This window comes from Oryx dammah, unplaced genomic scaffold (assembly GCF_014754425.2).
Source record: "Oryx dammah isolate SB20612 unplaced genomic scaffold, SCBI_Odam_1.1 HiC_scaffold_16, whole genome shotgun sequence".
Lineage (NCBI taxonomy): Eukaryota > Metazoa > Chordata > Mammalia > Artiodactyla > Bovidae > Oryx > Oryx dammah.
In genome coordinates this window covers 41,364,569-41,387,477 of record NW_024070200.1, presented here as the reverse complement: position 1 = coordinate 41,387,477, position 22,909 = coordinate 41,364,569, and the positions used below count along the sequence as shown (strand labels likewise).

The 22,909-nt window shown below is 44.1% G+C and overlaps 2 protein-coding genes across 2 annotated transcripts in view; both read left to right on the top strand.

Moving 5' to 3' along the window:
* Positions 1-2,251: 2,251 nt before the first annotated feature.
* The window catches only part of APBA2 (amyloid beta precursor protein binding family A member 2), a 361,135-nt gene continuing 340,477 nt past the window's right edge, over positions 2,252-22,909 (top strand). Inside the window, exon 1 of the mRNA XM_040257406.1 lies at positions 2,252-2,484. The gene's annotated coding sequence lies outside the window, so the exon portion shown is untranslated. The remainder of the gene's footprint in view (positions 2,485-22,909) is intronic.
* Positions 20,390-21,356, top strand: LOC120875543 (peptidyl-prolyl cis-trans isomerase FKBP3). The gene has a single exon (XM_040257421.1). It carries the CDS (start codon positions 20,407-20,409, stop codon positions 21,079-21,081), a length of 675 nt encoding a protein of 224 aa, XP_040113355.1. The 5' UTR covers positions 20,390-20,406; the 3' UTR covers positions 21,082-21,356.

Genomic DNA, 22,909 nt, shown 5'->3' with positions numbered 1-22,909 from the left:
TTCATTTCAATCTCAAAGAAGGGCAATGCCAAAGAATGTTCAAACAATTGCACTCATCTCACAGCTAGCAAAGTAATGCTCAAAATTCTCTAAGCTAGGCTTCAACAGTACATGAACCGTGAATTTCCAGATGTTCAAGCTGGATTTAGGAAAGGCAGAGGAACCAGAGATCAAATTGCCAACATCTGCTGGATCATCAAAAAAGCAAGATAATTCCAGAAAAACATCTACTTCTGTTTTACTGATTACGCCAAAGCCTTTGACTGTGTACATCACAACATACTCTGGAAAATTCTTTAAGAGATGGGAATACCAGACCACCTTACCTGCCTCCTGAGATCTGTATGCAGGTCAAGAAGCAACATTAGAACCAGACATGGATCAATGGACTGGTTCCAAATTGGGAAAGGAATATGTCAAGGCTGTATATTGTCACCCTGCTTATTTGGCTTATATGCAGAGTACATCATGCGAAATGCTGGGCTGGATGAAGCACAAGCTGGAATCAAGATTCAGTTCAGTTTAGTTGCTCAGTCGTGTCCAACTCTTTGCAACCCCATGAATTGCAGCACACCAGGCCTCCCTGTCCATCACCAACTCCCAGAGTTCACTCAAACTCACGTCCATCAAGTCAGTGATGCCATCCAGACATCTCATCCTCTGTCGTCCCCTTCTCCTCCTGTCCCCAATCCCTCCCAGCATCAAAGTCTTTTCCAATGAGTCAACTCTTTGTATGAGGTGGAGTTTCAGCCTCAGCATCAGTCCTTCCAATGAACACCCAGGGCTGATCTCCTTTAGGATGGACTGGTTGGATCCCCTTGCAGTCAAAGGGACTCTCAAGAGTCTTCTCCAACACCACAGTTCAAAAGCATCAATTCTTCAGTGCTCAGCCTTCTTCACAGTCCAACTCTCACATCCATACCTGACCACTGGAAAAACCATAGCCTTGACTAGATGGACCTTTTTTGGCAAAGTAATATCTCTGCTTTTTAATATGCTATTTAGGTTGGTCGTAACTTTCCTTCCAAGGAGTAAGCGTCTTTTAATTTCATGGCTGCAGTAACCATCTGCAGTGATTTTGGAGCAATAAATAAATAAATAAATAAATAAAGTCTGACACTGTTTCCACTGTTTCCCCATCTATTTCCCATGAAGTGATGGGACAAGATGCCATGATCTTAGTTTTCTGAATGTTGAGCTTTAAGTCAAGTTTTTCATTCTCCTCTTTCACTTTCATTAAGAGGCTTTTTAGTTCCTCTTCACTTTCTGCCATAAGGGTGGTGTCATCTGCACATATCTGAGGTTATTGATATTGCTGGGAGAAATATCAATAACCTCAGATACCCAGCTGATACCACCCTTTTGGCAGAAAGTGAAGAGGAACTAAAGAGCCTCTAACGAAAGTGAGAAAGGAGAGTGGAAAAGCTAGCTTAAAACTCAACATTCAAAAAAGGAAGATCATGGCATCCAGTCCCATCACTTCATGCCAAATAGATGGGGAGACAATGGAAACAGTGACAGACTTTCTTTTCTTGGGCTCCAAAATCACTGCAGATGAAATTAAAAGACGCTTGCTCCTTGGAAGAAAAGTTATGACCAAACTAGACAGCATATTAAAAAGCAGAGATGTTATTTTGTCAACAAAAGTCCTTATAGTCAAAGCTGTGGTTTGTCCAGTAGTCATGTATGGATGTGAGAGGTGGACTATAAAGAAAGCTGAGCAATGAAGAACTGATGCTTTTGAACTGTGGTGTTGGAGAAGACTCTTGAGAGTCCCTTTGACTGCAAGGAGATCCAACTAATCCATCTTAAAGGAAATCAGTCCTGAATATTCAATGGAAGGACTGATGTTGCCACCTGATGCAAAGAACTGACTCATTGGAAAAGACCCTGATGCTGGGAAACATTGAAGACAGGAGGAGAAGGGGACTACAGAGGTTGAGATGGTTGGATGGCATCACTGACTCCATCGACATGAATCTGAGCAAGCTCTGGGAGTTGGTGATGGACTGGGAAGCCTGGTGTGCTGCAGTCCATGGGGGGTCACAGAGTCGGACAGGACTGAGCGACTGAAGGGAATTGAACTGAAAACGCAAGCGCCTCGGGGGCAGGGGTGGGGGTTGGGCATTAAGGGTGGAGAAGTGGGGAGGCCTCCGACCCTGCCCCGCCCCACCGTATTCCTCAAGGGCGTGGGAACTACCAATCCCAGCGTGCCCCGGTCGGCGCGGGCGCAGCGGCCCGTGCGCGGTGGGCAGCCGTTGGCTGGACCAGCTGTTGCCTGGGTTGCGGAGATGGGCTCTGCGGACGGTGGCAAAGCCGGCCTAGTATGTAAAGTTGGCGGTGCCTGATGGCGCCTCTGACACGAAGCTGGGTGGGGTAGAAAGTAGAGGGCTATAATTGAGGCACGTGGGAGAAGGAGGGAGGCGGCGGCGAATCACTTATAAATGACTCCGAAGCAGGACCTGGAGATTAAATTCCAGGAGGGTGAGTCTGAACCCTCCTGGGAAAGCCATCTAACGGCGCCGGGATGGCGGGGGTCGCGACCTGGGGACCCGGTGGGCAGGACTTTGTGCGGGGGAAGCGCATCGCGGCGGGGTATTTCTGTGCGTCGTGAGGATAAAAATATTTTGGGAGGCGGAAGCGTTAGGCAGGTGTTACAGTGGTAGAGGGAGCCCTTGCCACGTGGCACAGCCTTGGTACCGTGATTGTCGTTGAGAGGAAGAGGGCGCGGAGAAGGTAACCTATTGTAGGGTGGCGGCGGCGGCTGTTTCGGGCGCCGTGCGGGGCTCCCCTGTCCGCGGCTCCCCCGTCCGCGTGGGCGTTCGAAGGTTGGCGCTCCGGGGCAGCCGGAGCCGGGAGGTGGGGTACCTCGCGGAGAGCAGGAGCTTTGCGCCTCGGGGTGGAGAACTGCGTTTTAAGATGGCCGCCCCATCACAGGCGCCGGCGCCTGGGTTCCCGGCTCGCGGCCGCACTCGCGGCTTTAGGGCAGAGGAGTGCCTCCTCCTTCCCCAGTCTCGGAGCTGGAACTCGTTCTTCCGCAGTGGCCGGCGGGGAGGTGGGTGGGGACAGGAGAAAAAAGCGCGAGCATCCGAGTCGGCTTTTGTGTCGCCCGAAGGTATCCTTTTGCCGTCCGAAAACCCGAGTGCCAAGGTCCTATGGGAACGTGAGTGCGCTCTCGGTGTGCTGTGGATTGTAAAACAATAACTGAAAACTGTCTTAATATGTTTTCATTTTGAAGTCCCGTTGCCTTGATGTCAGCCTTTTAAGTACGGCAGTGGTTTCGCTAATTGCGGTAATATTTGATTAACAGTGATTTGAAAGTTGAGTTTTTACTGTCTCCGATCAACGTGTAGGCTGACTGTAGAGAGCTTGATTTCCAGGGAAGACTGCGCTGTGATTTTCACAATTACTGCCATCTATTAATTTACGTTGAAGTGGAGACTTAACAGTAAACTAAAGTGGAAGTAAAGTTTTGTAAGGCTAGCAACTTTAAAATTCTCCTTCATTATTATTGTTAGTTACCATGGATGTCAAGATGTCTGCAAAAAATTGTAGGGATTTTCAAACTTTGATGTGCGTTAGAATTACTTTTAGTCATATACACAAAACCCAAGTGTATTGTAACTATGGAATATTTAAGAGGTTGCCGAGTGTGTTTTCCCCATAACTGACTCTTAATACCTGCTTTCTCCCACTGGGAGAAGCTATGTGACTACTTCGGTGGATTGCTTTTTTAAAACCAGATGTTTTAGAGCAAGGATTCTTGATGTAGGGTGTTTATAATTCAGAACACCCCTTGAACTTTGACGGGAGAAAGTTTTTTTTTCTATTTTATAACTAAAATTTGTAGTTCAGTTATGACTAGGTTTCCTCCCCCACAAAAAAGCAAAACAACCCTCCCACAGCAGTATTAGCTGTATGTTTTCACATCCCAGCATAAAGTTGTGGGAGATACATTCAGGTGTAATGTATGCTGTTCCTTGTTTCAGAATTGTGGTAGTTCGTGGATCAGCAGCTAAATGTTTGTTGTAGCAATTAAGGAGCTCATAGAATACCACAGCACATGATATTCTAAATGCCTTTATAACTCTTTCAATACAGTTGGTTTCTTTTGTAGTACTGTTTTACATGTTTGTAGAAAAATTCTGGGTAAACGCCCAAAGACAACTGGACTGTGAAGGATCCATGGCACAAAAAATTAATCCTCACTGTAGTACATCAAAGGAAAATGACGCAGATTTGGGATAGTTAAGGATGGCTTTCTGGAGGAAGTGCTTTACTTCTAAACTGGCGGAATGATAGCGGGAGAGGAGATAAGAGTAAAGGTGTATCCTTACTGCAGCAGTGAATTAGAGAAGAGGGCTGCAGAGGATGAGATGATTAGATAGCATCACAGACTTCAGTGGACACGAATTTGAGCAAAGTCTAGGAGACAGTGAAGAACAGGGAAGCTTGGCGGTGCTGCAACCCATTGGGGTCACAAAGTTAGTTAGTTCCTTTCTCGTAAGGAGAAAGGAATATTCTTTTGGAACTAACAATTTTATTAAAACACTGAAGAAGAAATGAGCTTCTGTAATGGTGAAAATATGCATATAAGTTAAATAAGCAGGGTGACAATATACAGCCTTGACGTACTCCTTTTCCTATTTGGAACCAGTCTGTTGTTCCATGTCCAGTTCTAACTGTTGCTTCCTGACCTGCATACAGATTTCTCAAGAGGCAGGTCAGGTGGTCTGCTATTCCCATCTCTTTCAGAATTTTCCACAGTTTATTGTGATCCACACAGTCAAAGGCTTTGGCATAGTCAATAAAGCAGAAATAGATGTTTTTCTGGAACTCTCTTGCTTTTTCCATGATCCAGCAGATGTTGGCAATTTGATCTCTGGTTCCTCTGCCTTTTCGAAAACCAGCTTGAACATCAGGAAGTTCACGGTTTACGTATTGCTGAAGCCTGGCTTGGAGAATTTTGAGTGTTACTTTACTAGCATGTGAGATGAGTGCAATTGTGCGGTAGTTTGAGCCTTCTTTGGCATTGCCTTTCTTTGGGATTGGAATGAAAACTGACCTTTTCCAGTCCTGTGGCCACTGCTGAGTTTTCTAAATTTGCTGGCATATTGAGTGCAGCACTTTGAGTACATCATGAGAAACGCTGGGCTGCAAGAAGCACAAGCTGGAATCAAGATTGCCGGGAGAAATATCAATAACCTCAGATATGCAGATGACACCCTTGTGGCAGAAAGTGAAGAGGAACTAAAAAGCCTCTTGATGAAAGTGAAAGAGGAGAGTGAAAAAGTTGGCTTAAAGCTCAACATTCAGAAAATGAAGATCATGGCATCTGGTCCCATCACTTCATGGGAAATATATGGGGAACCAGTGGAAACAGTGTCAGACTTTATTTTGGGGGGCTCCAAAATCACTGCAGATGGTGACTGCAGCCATTAAAAGACGCTTACTCCTTGGAAGAAAAGTTATGACCAACCTAGATAGCATATTGAAAAGCAGAGACATTACTTTGCCAACTAAGGTCCGTCTAGTCAAGGCTATGGTTTTTCCAGTGGTCATGTATGGATGTGAGAGTTGGACTGTGAAGAAGGCTGAGCACCGAAGAATTGATGCTTTTGAACTGTGGTGTTGGAGAAGACTCTTGAGAGTCCCTTGGACTGTAAGGAGATCCAGCCACTCCATTCTGAAGGCGATCAGCCCTGGGATTTCTTTGGAAGGAATGATGCTGAAGCTGAAACTCCAGTACCTTGGCCACCTCATGTGAAGAGTTGACTTTTTGGAAAAGACTTTGATGCTGGGAGGGATTGGGGGCAGGAGGAGAAGGGGACGACAGAGGATGAGATGGCTGGATGGCATCACTGACTCGATGGATGTGAATCTGAGTGAACTCCGGGAGTTGGTGATGGACAGGGAGGCCTGGCGTGCTGCGATTCATGGAGTCACAAAGAGTCGGATATGACTGAGCGACTGAACTGAAAGCTTTTTTCATGATTCTTTTTTAAACTTCAAAGTTTCTCTTGTTAAACAAAGGTACAACATATTTAAGCATGGAATCAAGATTGCTGGGAGAAATATCAATAACCTCAGATACGCAGATGACACCAGCCTTTTGGCAGAAAACGAAGAAGAACTAAAGAGCCTCTTGATGAAAGTGAAAGAGGAGAGTGAAAAAGTTGGCTTAAAACTCAGCATTCAAAAAACTAAGATCATGGCATCCAGGCCTATCACTTCATGGCAAATAGATGGGGAACCAGTGGAAACAGTGTCAGACTTTATTTTGGGGGGCTCCAAAATCACTGCAGATGGTGACTGCAGCCATGAAATTAAAAGATGCTTGCTCCTTGGAAGAAAAGCTATGACCAATCTAGACAGCATATTCAAAAGCAGAGACATTACTTTGTCAACAAAGGTCCATCTAGTCCAAGCTATGGTTTTTTCTAGTAGTCATGTATGGATGTAAGAGTTGGACTATAAACAAAACTGAGCACCGAATAATTGATGCTTTTGAACTGTGGTGTTGCAGAAGACTCCCTTGGACTGCAAGAAGATCAAACCAGTCAGTTCTAAAGGAAATCAGTCCTGAATATTCATTGGTAGGACTGATGCTGAAGCGCCAATACTTTGGCCATCTGATGCAAAAAGCTGACACGTTGAAAAAGACCCTGATGCTGGGAAAGATTGAAGGCAGGAGGAGAAGGGGACGACAGAGGATGAGTTGGTTGGATGGCATTACAGACTCGATGGACATGAGTTTGACCAAGCTCTGGGAGTTGGTGATAGATTGGGAAGCCTGGTGTGCTGTAGTCCATGGGGTCACAAAGAGTCGGACAGGACTGAGCGACTGAACTGACTGACTGATAATTTGCTGAGTAAGCACTGAGTAGTTACATTAAAGATAAAACTAACATTTAAAATGAGTACATTTAACTTTTATTTGTTGGATTATCTGACAAAGTTTGAATCTTGGGAGGTTCCTTTTCTGTGTATTGATGTTATGTTTAGGTAATAAAAAACTGATTTTACATTTAGCCCAGAGATAAATGGGATGATGCTTTAATATTCTTAGTATTTTGTTTCTGTTAACTTTTAGCACAGATATTTGAGATGTGTCAACTATATTTGACAGTTGTAGTTTTAAAAAAAATAAGCGGTATAATAAACAGTGTAATATTGAGTTAAAGGCAATTTCTATGTGTGTTCTTGGTGAATAGTTTTTGTCTGTGAAAAATAGCCTTAATTGTAAAGTGTCAATGTTGCTAACCATTTTACTTATTTTGAATACATAATAGATGTATGTTTTTAAAGTTCTAAAATGGCTGAAATTGGATTTATGGAGATAGTCAAGAACTTTATGTGTGTGTACATATATCTTAATGGTATAATACCAATACAGTTTATAAATGCATTTTAAGTCCTATCAGTCGTTTATGACTTTAAAAGTTGTTTCTGTTGTTGCCAGCTCCTGGCAGGCTCTACTAAACTGGTAACTTTTTCTGCTCTGGTGGCAGAAACATACTGGGTGACAATTTTAAATAGCGATTGGAATAACTTAAACTATGTGTTTCTCTTGGTTTGTCTTTGATAAAAACTTTTAAAATCCCAAACCAGATGGTCATCACTTTTTCATGGTTAATGACTTCTTCTATTAATTTAGTTTAATTTGTTTGGCTGCTTTTAAGAACATGGATTCCCAGGTGGTGCTAGTGGTAAAGAGCCTGCCTGCCAGTGCAGGAGATATAAGAGACGTGGTTCAATCCCTGGGTTGGGAAGACCCCCTGGAGAACTGCATGACAACCCACTCCAGTATTCTTGTCTGAAGAATTCCATGGACAGAGGAGCCTAGCTGGCTATGATCCATAGGGTCACAAAGAGTCGGATACGACTGAAACGACAGCCCACAAGAAGAACACAAGATGTTTTTCATCTGTCACTTTGCTGGTTGCTGATAATCTGCAGCAGAATAGCTTATTGACTTGTGTAAACTAATGAACTTTTAAAATAACGTGGTATAAGTATTTTTCTTTAACTGAATTTGTGTTTGCATTGTAGCTTTTTAACTAGTTGGACTTTGAGAAAGCACAACTACAACTTTTGTTAGCTATTCTTGGATAGCTTATCTAGCCCATTGATTTAAAGGTTTAGGGTGAGCTTCTGTGCTGATGGTGCTTCAGATTTGTTGGACTAACTCCCAACAAGTGACTTTATGACTGTTCGGCAGTATAACTTTGAATACTTAAGTGGTGTAAAGGCTTAAATGATGTTCTTTTCAAGAGGCTCATTAGGCATATTTTGGCCACTAAAGAGTTTCCGTGTAGAGCTTGTCTTTGAAAGATAACTGTACTCAGGTACTCTTTTTTTTTTTTTTCTTCAGTATTTCTAAGTTAATTTTTTCTTTTTTATTTCAGTTTGTAAAGGTTGCCATAAGGGATAAACAAGTGAAATACTTTTTACATTTCAGTGGTTGGAATAAAAAGTACTGGATTTTTTAAGGCAATTTTTATTTATAATTTACAAGGAGGCTTTGTGTCATAAAATGATAGAAGCATATGCTTCTTAGTTCTTGCACAGTTGTAATGTAAATACATATTGGAGCAAAGCTGAACCATTTGTAGTATGATGAAAATATTATAGAAACTAGGGTATACAGCTGTTTTGTTTTACATTCTTTGGCATATTTCTTTTGTTCTGGTATAATATGTAATAGTTTTTCAGTTCAGTTGCTCAGTTGTGTCCGACTCTTTGCGACCCCATGCACTGCACCATGCCAGGCTTCCCTGTCTATCACCAACTCCCGGAGCTTGCTCAGACTCATGACTAATAAGTTGTTGCTGCTAAGTCACTTCAGTCATGTCTGACTCTGTGCGGCCGCATAGGCGGCAGCCCACCAGGCTCCTCCGTTCTGGGATTCTCCAGGCAAGAACACTGGAGTGGATTGCCATTTCCTTCTCCAGTGCATGAAAGTGAAAAGTGAAAGTGAAGTTGCTCAGTCTTGTCCGACTCTTAGCAACCCCATGGACTGTAGCCCACCAGGCTCCTCCATCCATGGGACTTTCCAGGCAAGAGTGCTGGAGTGGGGTGCCATCACCTTCTCCAATAAGTTAGCCCAGCTATTTTCTGGTTTTGATACATTTTATGACAGCTGGAGTTTTTTGCCTTAACACAAACTTTAGTGACTAAAAATGGTATTTCAAGCAGTTTATACTCAAACCTCAATGGGTTTTTCTACCAAGAAAGGGGGGAAAGATTTTAAAATTGCCTAATTTGTTTGACAGACATATTGACCAACTCAGGTTTTGAACTCTGGAAGCATAATTAAATACTAACAAAGTGAATTCACATGGTTCACTCTTAGCCTATGGTTTAACACAGGTACAGAAATTTAATCCCAGACCTAATTTTCCACTCAAAAGAGCTATTTTTAAAAGAAAGCAGTGGTGTATCAATGTTGCTGGGTGTCGACAGTGGTTGTAGACTGGACATATTCTACAATATTCAGCTTGTTTAGCTCTTTGTTCGTGATGGGTCTTTCTTCTTGGGGCCCACAAATAGCACATCTGATAATTTACTCATTTTTGGCGTTTGTAGTTGAATAGCCTGTAACATTTACTATGAGAGATTTTTATGTATATGTATGGCTGGTCCTCTGCTGTTCACCTGAAACTATCACAACATTGTTAATCGGCTATACCCCAATACAAAAGAAAAGTTTAAAGTTGGAAAAAGAAATGTTGTGTAGTTTTCCTCGGGTTGGTCTGTCAAAGTCTTGGAAAAATCCATTATTTGGAAACTAGGAGACCTGTTCGCTGAGCCAATGCCTGTGTTTAGCAGTGATGGATTTCTCAACCCACCCCACCCCACCCCCACTGGGCAGCAAGGGTGCACGTTGCTCCAATGAAACACGGTTTGTGTTCTTGGGTCTTCCAGTGTGATGATGGGCCGTGTGTTCTGATATCTGTGCGTGTCACACAGAGCTGGTGACAGCTATGGGGTAGGGAATTAGGAGGTCCAGGAAGCCCCCAGCAGCTGCTGGCCAGCAAGGGCCTCCTCCTGAGAGGGGCACATTGAAGCCTGCTCTTTGCTTCTTGCCAGCCACCTGCTACGGCGAGGATGGAGCAAGACCAGAAATAATGTGCATGAACGTCTGTTACAGTAGAGTGCCTGCTAAGTGTCAGTCATGTGTTGTGGTGTGTGTGTCCCAGCTTGCCTGCCAGGCCTACACACCAGGAGCTACCTTGGATCTCTAGCTAGAGAGTGAGTTCTGGTGCTGCCCACCTGGCCTGACTGCTCGATCGTGAGTCCCTGAGGCAGTCCTGACCTCAGCCCCGCCTGGACGTGCCTTTTTCCGTGTCCAGCAAAGATTATACCCGTGACCTTTCCCTGCTCTTCAGGGGGCAGACAGGAGGGAGCTGGTGTGTGGCAGGGTGGACGGTGCTGTCTGCTCTTGAGGGAATGTCCCTGCACTGCAACTCTTCAGAGCAGGAGCCCCTCCAGACTGAGAGCTCTTGATTGTGTGTCTCCTTTGGACTTTCACAGTTTTTGGCTTGTCAGTTAATTGTGTTTCCTCAAGGAATAGTTTTCTTCTTGATCACAAGCTGGTCAGTGCTTAATCAGCAGTGAGAAAGGTGCAGCTTCAATGGCTGTGACACGGCCCCTGCCCGCCCCCGCCCCCGCCAGAGGCAGAGACATCTCTCGATTGCGTTGACTTAATGAGGGAGCTGCCCTGGGGGCTCCTGGATATGGCAATGTTCACCCCACTCCCAGCTTTGGGGACCCTGCCTTAACTCTGCATGTGTTGCTCCTTTCATCCATTATGAGATGACTTATCTGATAATGAAAAAAGGGGTGCCAGGCACTTTAATGGCAGCCCCTAGCATTCCCTCCCAGCCCTCTCATCTGTGAGGTCTCTGTAGTGCTAGTCCTGGGGCGGGTGCCTTCTCTTTAGTTACCCCAGAGCCCCTTTGCCCGGGGCTCCATCCAACCATCCATTCATTCATCTGTCCATCCACTCATCCATCCATCCACCTACCTACCTATCCACTCATCCATCCATCTGTCCACCTACCCATCCACTCATCCATGCATCCAGCTGTCTATCCATCCAACCATCCATCCATCCATCCATCTCCATCCATCAATCCACCCATCTACTCACTCAGCCATTCATCCATCCAGCCATCCACTCATCCAAACAACCATCCACACATCCATTCAACCATCCATCCAACCATCTGTCCACCCTTCCATCCATCCATCCATCAATCTAACACCTGTCCATCCACCCAACCATCCATCCATCCAGCAGTCCATCCAACAGGTATTTCCCAAGTGCCTTCTCTGTTCCATCATTCTGATCCCTGTCTAGAGCTGGGTGGAGTCAGGAGAGGAGTGGAGGGGGGCTGATGGGGGTATGGAGGGATCAGACCCTGAGTGTGACTCTGGCCCCAGAGGAGCCCAGGCTGGAAGGTGTGAGCACCTAGCATGGGGCAGGGGGGGCTTGGTACCCCTTTGGAAGAGCAGGTGGATTTGCCCATCTAGCGCTCAGGCCAGAAGAGCCTCTAGGCAAAGGGGCCAGGCTGAAGTGGGGGTACTTGGTATGGGGGTTGGGGCCAAATGTCTGGTGGTGGGATAATGTGGTTTGGGCAGGCCAGAGCCAGAGATGGTGGGTCCTGACTGTTAGGGGCTTGAGCATCCTTGGAGATGTGGGAGCATCTTGGTGTGGTTGGGGCAGGACAGGTGGGGTGACACACACTGCCCAGTGACATATCTAGGAAGTGTTTCTGAACACCACTTACTGAAGAAGACTGACTTTTCCTCCTTTGTTGAAGATTAATTGTCCATAGATGTATGGGTTTATTTTGGGTCTCTCTATTCTGTTTCATTTATCCAAATGTCTAATTTTGTGCCAGTACCATGCTGTTTTGATTACTGTAGCTTTGCAGTATTGTTTGAAGCCTGGGAGAGTTAATGCCTGTTGCTTAACTCTCTGGCATAATGATTGCACTTAGGCATCATGAGAACCATACAGTTTTATTTATTTATTTTTGGCTGCCCTGGGTCTTATTTCTTCACACAGACTTTCTCTTGTGGTAAGTGGGGGCTACTCTTTGTTGTGATGCATGGGCTTCTCATTGCAATGATTTCTCTTGCTGTGGAGCACAGACTCTAGAGCATGGGCTCAGTGGTAGTGGTGCACGGCCTAGTTGCCCCACAGCATGTGAAATCTTCCCAGAGCAGGGATTGAACCCATGTCCTCTGGGTCAGCAGGCACATTCTTAGCCACTGAGCCACCAGGGAAGTCTCAGTAAATTCTTTTAAACACTCTTGATTATGTGGACATTGATATTGCCATCTGGTATAGGTAGCAGCTAGTATTTGTGTAAAAGCTTTTCTTCAACTAGGACAGGCAGCCTTTACATTGGGATTTCTTAGCTAGGAAAAATGTCTTGGAAATGAATATATTAAAACTATGCAGAAACCAGTGATCCTGTAGATCTAGGCTGGTGATTCAGAACCCCTGAAAATGCTGCAGTAGAGAGGGGGGCCAGTGAGATCCTCTAGCCTCATCCATTGCACACGAAGAGCTTCAGTAACTTGTTCTAGGCCTCCTGGCTGACTGGTAGCAAAACACATTCGGAGTTTAACTTTAGCAGATACTGCCAACAGTCTCAAGGTGGTGTACTAATTCACTCCAACCAGTAGTATATGATGGTCCTGGCTTTTCTATATCACCAACACTGATCAGGGGTTAATATCCAAAATATACAAAGAACTTACAGAACTCAATGTTAAGAAAACAACCTGACTGAAAAATGGACAGAGGACCTGAATAGACACTTTTCCGAGGAAGACATACAGGTTGTCAACAGGCGCATGAAAAGATGCTTACTTAACATCACAATCAAATGGGAAATGAAAATCAAAACCACAGTGAGATAGTCACCTCACAACTGTCAGAATGGCTGTTGTTAAAGACCACAGATAACAGGTATTGGTGAGGATACTGGGAAAAGGGAGGTCTTGTGCATTGTTGGTGGGGGTATAAATTGGAGTAACCACCATGGAAAAGTTGAGGATCCCTCAGAAGATTAAAGATAGAATGACGAAGGACTTACCTGTCTTCCAGTGATTAAGAATCTGCCTTGCAATTCAGGGGATGTGGGTTTGATCCCTGGTCGGGGAACTGCGATCCCATATGCCACAACTGAAAGATCCTGCATGCTGCAATGAAGATCCCACAGCACTAAGACCCAGTGCAGCCAAATTAAAAAAAAGAAAAATACAGACTTCCAGTTACAAAATAAATGAGTTACAGGTATGAAATGGACAGTGTATAGAATGTCAATAATTATGTAATACCTTTGTATGGTGATATATTGTAGCTAGACTTGTTCTGGTGATCAGTTTGAAATGTATAGAAATATGTTCACAAATATTCACTATGTTTTCTAGCAAGAATTAACATAGTGTTATAAGTCAATTATATTTCAAAAACAAACTCATAGGAAAACAGATTAGGGTTTTAGCTTACCAGAGTCTGGGGGTGGGGAGAAAGGAGAATTGGATGAGGGCTGTCAAAAGGTTTTATGTCAGTTTTGAAAGTTGTTTAATTTGATTCTTAATTTATTTTTGGCTGCCCTGGGTCTTTGTTGCTTTGTGGGCTTTCTCTACTTGCAGTGGGTGGGAGCTACTCTCTAGTTGCAGTGTACAGACTTCTCACTGCAGTGGCTTCTCTTGAAAAGCACAGGCTCTTGCAAAGCACGGACTCCAGGGCACATGGGCTCAGTAATTGTGGTGCAAAGACTTAGTTGCCCCATGGCATGTGCAATCCTCCCAGAGCAGGGACTGACCCCATGTCCCCTGTATTGGCAGCTGGATTCTTAACCACTGGACCACCAGGGAAGTCCAGATTAATTAGTTTTAAGATAAATAAGTAATAAGAATATAACATACAACATGATGGAGAAGGCAACGGCAACCCACTCCAGTACTCTTGCCTAGAAAATCCCATGGATGGAGGAGCCTGGTAGGCTGCAGTCCATGGGGTCTCGAAATCGGACACGACTGAGCGACTTCACTTTCACTTTTCACTTTCATGCATTGGAGAAGGAAATGGCAACCCACTCCAGTGTTCTTGCCTGGAGAATCCCAGGGACAGGGGACCCTGGTGGGCTGCTGTCTATGGGGTCGCACAGAGTCAGATAAACATAGCATGACTGTATGTTATTTATGAAAGTTGTTAAGAGATTAATACTGAGTTCTCATCATAAGAAAAGTAATTTTTTGTTTCTTTAATATTTTTTTACCTATATGAGATGATGGATGTTTACTAAACATGTGATACACTTCATGATGTATGTAAATCAAATCATTGTGCTGTATACCTTAAACTTACACAGTGCCATATATCAATTATAGTGTAATAAAACTGGAAGGGAAAAAAAAGACTATCAAATTCATAATAAACTCCCAGCTGTTTTATAGGCGCTGACATTTTTGTCAGTGTTTTCTTTAATAAAAGCATTTAAAATTCTGTATTATACTGCTGTAGGTAGAATCATTGAAGTTCAGATTCTGAGTGTTATTCAAAATATTGAATTTCCACAGTATAAAATGATAGTTTGCTTTGCCAGTGTTGTTTTGTTGGAGGGGGAAGGATAGGGGAGTAGTTAAAGATGAGTTAAGTTGAACGCTGTTTCCAATTTTTTTATGCTTGACCACACTGAGAAACTAGTTTTGGTTTCTGTAAATACTGCTTTTAGACTGGAGACAGTGGCTTCTGTAGCTGGCTTCTCTTTTGCTTTTTAGTGAGGTCCTAGCAGAGGAGTCTATGGTATGTCTCCAGAAAGCCCTGAGTCACCTTTGGGAAATATGGGAGTTGACTGGGATTCATGTTAACAAAGAAAGATTGGCCATTTGTTAAATATTGAAGCTGGGTGATGGGTACACAGGGATTCATTGCATTCCGATAGTCTGATTTTGATTGTTTGAAAACTTCTATAATCGATTAACCAAAAACAAAACAACAAACCTTTGCTCATCGAGTATTTTTTACTGAGCTTCCTCTCACTCCCTCCCCTTTAGTTAGATCAAATCTCAGCTGCACAGAAAGGAGAAACCTGCGATTCGCAGATGAGTGACACGTACATCCTCCAGATCACAGGGACTTGAGTCCCTTCTGTCGTAAGTTTGCTAGCCTCTTGAGTCTGGCCCCAAGGTTGCTGTGAGTTGCCCATTCCGTCCAGAGTAACTTTCACTCCAGCTTTGGTGATCTTGTCATCTGTTGCCTCCTCCAGCAGATGCCACACCTGTGCCCTCTAATGCAGCTCACCCTCATCCAGTATGATGTGAAAGTCCTTCATGGTGTCAGGAACTAGGACTGACTGGGGATAGGGCCCCATGGAGTCCTCTGACCCCTGCCCAGTGAATTCCTATTCCCCTGTCCAACCTCCCAGCTTGGGCTGGGGCAGTGCGGGACCAGGGAGGAGAGAATGACAGTATCCCCAACACCTCAGTGCCAGTGGATTAGGATCTGAGACTCCGACCGTATAGAGTAGGGACGGGTCAACCTGCAGGAAATGTAGGCCACCTTAATGGCAAAGGTAAAAGGCAGGGCTTTCTGCCATTGTGGATTGACTGGTAGGTTGGGCTTCCCAGGTATAGTTAGTGGAAAAGAACCCACCTGCCAGTGCAGGAGACATAAGAGACAGGGGATGGATCCCTGTGTTGGGAAGATCGCTGGAGGAGGGCGTTGCAACTCACTCCGGTATTCTTGCCTGGAGAATTGCCATGGACAGAGGAGCCTGGTGGGCTACAGTCCATAGGGTTGCAAAGAACAGGACACGACTGAAGTGACTGAGCACACACATCAGGTTTCCCAGCCATTTCTTCATTCACTCAACCAATATTGAAATCTATGTTGGGGGAATTCCCTAGAGGTCCAGTGGTTAGGACTGCATGCCTCCATTGCAGAGGACATGGGTTAAATCCCTGGTCAGGGAAGTAAGATCCCACTTGCCATTCAGCTAAAAAAAAAAAAAAAAAAAAATTCTTAAAGATGGGGGGAAAAAAACAAACACAACTATGCTGGGGGTGGAACTACAGCATTGAAACAGGTCTCCTGCCCTTTTGGGATCTACTTTCTAATGGGGCAAGGAAGTTGATGATGAATTATGCATTACTAGTATATTTCAAATACTGGGAAAAACTTATCTGGGTGTGGTGATAGTTAAGACCATGAAGGGAGCTGTTTTAGACTAGGGTGATTAGGGAAGGCCTATGAAAGTAACGTTTGATCTGAGACCTGAGTGGTAAGGACCCAGCCAAGTGAAAATTTGGGGACAACAAACTAGTAAGTACAAAAGCCTGAAATCAGCATTTATAAGAAAGTGAAAGTGAAGTTGCTCAGTCGTGTCTGACTCTTTGTGACCCCATGGACTGCAGCTTCCCAGGCTCCTCCATCCATGGGATTTTCCAGGCAAGAGTACTGGAGTGGGGTGCCATTTCCTTCTCCAGGGGATCTTCCTGACTCAGGGATTGAACCCAGGTCTCCCGCATTGCAGGCGGACACTTTACCCTCTAAGCCACCAGGGAAGCTGGAGAACAAAAGATTTAAGCTAGTGAGCATTAGGGTGGTAGGGGATGAGGTAAATGGAAAACATCCAAGGTAGTAGTAAATGCTTCTATTTCTTTGTAGTCCCCTAGGAAAGGGCAAGTCAAATGATGTGCAGGAATTAGAAATGCCTATTTAAGCAGTCAAATAGCATCTTGCTGCTCTAAGGTTCTAATGGCAGATTACGTTCTAACATCATAAAAATACCGTTGTTTTTATGGTAAGTTACAATAAGAGTGGTGAGAGCAAAGCCCATGTGTGGCTACTGCTCTGTTACCAGAACTTGAATTCCTTTGACTGGCATGTTACAGGGCCTTGCCCACTTATATTGAGCAAATGCTCCAGTTAACAGCAGTCAGTGATACTATAATTGCTATTAATGACATTTGAAATAGCAACAAGATACATGAACAGACTATCAATGACAGGTTTGGGATACCAGTGTTTTCATTAGAAAAGCATTCTGTATATATCTAATGCATATATATTAAATTCTGACTAGCCCATTTTTGCTGGTAAATTGTTAAAATGAGACATTGTTGAGACTGTCATTGGACTCTTATGTTGCCTGAATATGCCTCTATTTGTCTTTTGATAAATCACTTTCTGGTGATTATATTCATTAAGTATTTCTAAAAGAAACAGTGAATTAACAGAAATTATGTCACGATTCCTGGAATTTTAGAAGCCTTAAATTAAGAGTGAGACCTGGGTTCAAGTCTCAGTGCTGTCATGCACTCAGAGTTGCATGGCTGTGAGTATATCCAAAAACCCTTGAGACTGAATTTGTAAAAGTAATCTATTATCTGTTCTGCCTAGATCACAAGAACCTTGTAAAAATCTGATAAAAACTGTAAAATATGATTCTGCTTAAGCTTTTGGAAGTGGCAGGAGGTTATGCTGAGAGCCTGTAAAGCTTGTGCCTGCCCTGTATTTTTTGTGTTTGGACAGACCCCCACACCCCAGTCTTTTTCAGAGCCCCAGCAATTAAAAGAGGATCAGCTTTATACTGGGTGTTTGCTGCTGCTAAGTTGCTTTAGTTGTGTCCGACCCTGTGCAACCTCATAGATGGCAGCCCACCAGGCTCCGCCATCCCTGGGATTCTCTAGGCAAGAACACTGGAGTGGGTGGCCATTTCCTTCTCCAGTGCATGAAAGTGAAATGTGGAAGTGAAGTTGCTCAGTCGTGTCCGACTCTTAGCGAACCCATAGATTGCAGCCTACCAGGCTCCTCCATCCATGGGATTTTCCAGGCAAGAGTAGTGGAGTGGGTTGCCATTGCCTTCTCCGATACTGGGTGTTTCAGTTCAGTTCAGGTCAGTCGCTCAGTCGTGTCCAACTCTTTGAGACCCCATGAATCACAGCACGCCAGGCCTCCTTGTTCATCACCAACTCCTGGAGTTCACTCAAACTCATGTCCATCAAGTCAGTGATGCCATCCAGCCATCCTATCCTCTGTCGTCCCCTTCTCCTCCTGCCCCCAATCCCTCCCAGCATTAGGGTCTTTTCCAACGAGTCAACTCTTCACATGAGGTGGCCAGAGTATTGGAGTTTCAGCTTCAGCATCAGTCCTTCCAATGAACACCCAGGACTGATCTCCCTTAGAATGGACTGGTTGGATTTCCTTGCAGTCCAAGGGACCCTCAAGAGTCTTCTCCAACACCACAGTTCAAAAGCATCAATTCTTCGGCACTTGGCCTTCTTCACAGTCCAACTCTCACATCCATACATGACCACTGGAAAAACCATAGCCATGACTAGATGGACCTTTGTTGGCAAAGTAATGTCTCTGCTTTTGAATATGCTATCTAGGTTGGTTATAACTTTTCTTCCAAGGAGCAAGCATCTTTTAATTTCATGGCTGCAGTCACCATCTGCAGTGATTTTGGAGTCCCCAAAAATAAAGTCTGACACTGTTTCCACTGTTTCCCCGTCTATTTGCCATCTAGCGATGGGACCAGATGCCATGATCTTCATTTTCTGAATGTTGAGCTTTAAGCCAACTTTTTCACTCTCCTCTTTCACTTTCATCAAGAGGCTTTTTAGTTCCTCTTCACTTTCTGCCATAAGGGTGGTGTCATCTGCATATCTGAGGTTATTGATATTTCTCCTGGCAATCTTGATTCCAGCTTGTGCTTCTTCCAGCCCAGCATTTCTCATGATGTACTCTGCATATAAGTTAAATAAGCAGGGTGACAATATGCAGCTTTCACGTACTCCTTTTCCTATTAGGAACCAGTCTGTTGTTCCATGTTCTGTTCTAACTGTTGCTTCCTGACCTGCATATAGGTTTCTCAAGAGGCAGGTCAGGTGGTCTGTTATTCCCATCTCTTTCAGAATTTTCCACAGTTGATTGTGATCCACACAGTCAAAGGCTTTGGCATAGTCAATAAAGTAGAAATAGATGTTTTTCTGGAACTCTGTTGCTTTTTTGATGATCCAGTAGATGTTGGCAATTTGGTCTCTGGTTCCTCTGCCTTTTCTAAAGCCAGGTTGAACATCTGGAAGTTCATGGTTCATGTATTACTGAAGCCTGGCTTGGAAAATTTTGAGCATTACTTTACTAGTGTGTGAGATGAGTGCAATTGTGAAGTAGTTTGAGCATTCTTTGGCATTGCCTTTCTTTGGGATTTAGGGGAGGCCTAATATCCAGTTTTTAGGTGTCAAAGTCCTTCACTGAGCAGGGCTGATAAGTACAGAGCCCTTTCTTGGTGATTCCTCTGGCCACATCTCTCTCCCTACATTTAGGGACTCTGTGCCTCTTCCCTTCCCTTCCCTTCCCAGGTAAACCCTCCCAGTCCCACAGAGTAGAAATTAACACAGACTGCTATGCTACATTTTGCTTCATTTTGCACATAATGAAGATAACTGATTGACTAAGCAGTTCCAGAACTGTTAGTGTTCATTAATCAAGAAGAAGGCTTCCCTGGTGGCTCAGACGGTAAAACAAGAAGAGGTGATCTCCTTCCAAACATATTGCAGGTATCACGGAAACATGTAACAACACGTGCAATACAGGTTGGTTTCAACACACAGCGCAAGGGAGAAGGGTGAGTCCTGAGGATCCATGTGGATCAGAGCAGGGGCTGTGCTCCAGTTGGCTGGACTCTACGTGGCTGGTCACTGCCCCATTCCCAGGCACATCTGCTCTGTGAAGTCCTCTGCCCTTTGTCAGATTCAAACCTTTCATCCAACATTTCATGTTCATTGATTCCCCCGCTTCCCAGGTGGATAATCCATACACAGAAACCCAGGCAGACCAAATATACTTGCCTGATTGTGTGTCACATGGCACGTCTCTGACTCAGATTCTGTACTGGAAGTTCCCATTGCTGTTGTTGTCGAAGAACTCCTCTGCACGAGTCTGTTGCTGAAGATCTGGTCCCCTGTCTTCAGCTCTTCCAACCTCTGGCGCCCCCACAGCCGCTGGTGGGGTGACCTAGAGCAACAGCAACAGGCATAAAGCTCTTCTCCCCTCCTCCAGGCCCTGGACTCCTTTATTCATTTCCTTCTGTCTCCTTGATCATTGAGTGTTCAGTTGTATAGCTTTCAAAGCTGTGCTGTGACCATGGCCTTTGGATGAGGGTTCATCCCTGGGCGTCAGCAAAGAGCCCCAATATAGACTGGCTTGCAGAAAGTAGTTTGGAGCAATCCCTAGGGCCTGGGAACTACTGGAGCAAGCGGGCAAGCCCGATTTTCTTGAGGACTTTTTGAACCTGCTTCAGTTTCTATTCAAATGTGGGTACAAACTTGCTTTTTAAAACCCTTTGGGAAAAGCGGAGGCAGCGGGGGAAGATGGCGGCCGCCGTTCCGCAGCGGGCCTGGACCGTGGAGCAGCTGCGCAGCGAGCAGCTGCCCAAGAAGGACATTATCAAGTTTCTGCAGGATCACGGTTCAGATTCGTTTCTTGCAGAACATAAATTACTAGGAAACATTAAAAATGTGGCCAAGACAGCTAATAAGGACCATTTGGTTACAGCCTATAACCATCTTTTCGAAAGTAAGCGTTTCAAGGGTACTGAAAGTATAAGTAAAGTGTCTGAGCAGGTGAAAAATGTGAAGCTTAATGAAGATAAACCCAAAGAAACCAAGTCTGAAGAGACTCTGGATGAGGGTCCACCAAAATATACAAAATCTGTTCTTAAAAAAGGAGATAAAACCAACTTTCCCAAAAAGGGAGATGTTGTTCACTGCTGGTATACAGGAACACTACAAGACGGGACTGTTTTTGATACTAATATTCAAACGAGTTCAAAGAAGAAGAAAAACGCCAAGCCTTTAAGTTTTAAGGTTGGGATAGGCAAAGTTATCAGAGGGTGGGATGAAGCACTCTTGACTATGAGTAAAGGAGAAAAGGCTCGACTGGAGATTGAACCAGAATGGGCTTATGGAAAGAAAGGACAGCCTGATGCCAAAATTCCACCAAATGCAAAACTTATTTTTGAAGTGGAATTAGTGGATATTGACTGAAATAGAAGAAACCATCAACAATAAAACATGGCCATGAAGAAACTCGTGTATCTAATTAGAGCTGGTTACTATTGTTAAGCGAAGAGTCAACTGGAAAATTCAAGTTAGAACATGTTTACTTGATCCCTCAACTTTTAAGAAATGTAATCCATTATAAACCCTTGAACTTTAAAATATTTTACTACAGTTGTGTAAAATATCACTTAAAGAGAACTGATTTGCCTTTTACCTCATGTTGTAAACTAAAAGGCTCAATAAAAATGTATTCAATGTCTTGAAAAAAAAAAAAAAAAAAAAAAAACCCTTTGGATCACTATGGTGCTGATATCACAGCTTTCACCCAATCTGGGAACTGACCAAGACTGCATATTCTCTGTGTAAATACCTATGAAAAAAAAGAAGCAGGTTTTCCATCTGTGAAGACGTCTCCTATCAGAACAGTTAATGAATAATGTGACACTGGTGATAAATACATGAAAAGAAGAACTCTTGGAAAAACTGTAAATGCAGTCTCTGTCTTGCGCCACTAAATGGCTACAGTCCATTCTTCTTTGCTGACAGCAGCACCCAACTGCTCCTAGTCATTTCATTTCATATCAGCTGGATTCCTCTCACTGCATGGCAGGTTCCAGTTAGATCCTGGGGATGCAAGAAGAACATGCAAGTCTGTCCCTTCAAAGAACATATGATTCAGACATCCCTGACAGTCCAGTAATGAAAACTCTGTGCTTCCAATGCAGGGAACTGGACGATCCAGTGCAGGTGAGTTTGATCCCTGGTTGGGGAACTAAGATCCTGTCTGCCCCACTGAGCACCCAAAAACAAAACAAAAAAGACTGCTGTGTTGATTGAATGATACAATGTTTAATAAATATCCAGCCCAGAGCCTATCCCTAAGTAGACATTCCAAAAAAACCACATGTAATCTGGTGGTGGAGACGGATGTATTAACACATGGCAACACTTACGAGAAGAATTCTAGCAGAGGATGCTAGGAGAGAACTGGGGAAGGAAAAGCAAGGACAGGGCCCAGGAATTGCTTCAGGAAGTCCACGCTAGAGCTGGTCTGAAAACCAGCAGTTGTAAAAAGCTGGCAGAGGGGAGGCGAGGAACAAGGGGTCAAAGGAACTGATGGTAGAGCAGGCAGCAGGTGAGATACAAGGAAGCACATCTCCTTTGTTGGAAGGAGCTCAATCTGTGTGACAGTGTGAGCTGCAGGAAGACCATGCCTTGCTTAGGCATTCTGGAGTTTATCTCAGAGCAACAGTGAACAAAGGAAGAATTTTAAGCAGCAGAATGCCATGAACAAGTTTTCATTTTGAAGCTCAACCCAGTGAAGTCAAATAGGGGGCAGTCATTAATTAGATTCCTTGAACTATAATCTGTATATTAATGAGTAATAATAACCTGTAACTTGCTTTCACTGACCAAGAGTGCTTTAATTGTTCCTGCAAACTGCATACTCTCCCAGCTTCACAGCCTAGAAAATATATCATACAACTCCTCTAACTGCCCCCTGTAGTCAGCACTTCAGCTAAGGGGTCGATGTAGTAATAGTTGCTTGTTACTCAGGACACGGGGCTAGTTTTGCCCAGCTCAATCTAGTTGAGACCACTGAACATTCACCTGGGCCTGCACAAGTGTCCATTGAATGACCTATCAATGTCAATAACCTTTCATGAAGCTTCAAACCACCCTGCTTCTCTTTTTTAATGTCTATTTATTTGACTGCCCTGGGTCTTAGTTGTGGCACGCAGAATCTAGTTCCCCAACCAGGAATTGCACCCAGGTCCTCTGCATTGGGATCGTGAAGTCTTAGCCACTGGAC

Excerpts from the sequence above, each read along its gene's own strand:
- LOC120875543 (XM_040257421.1), top strand. The coding sequence starts at position 20,407 with ATGGCGGCCGCCGTTCCGCAGCGGGCCTGGACCGTGGAGCAGCTGCGC.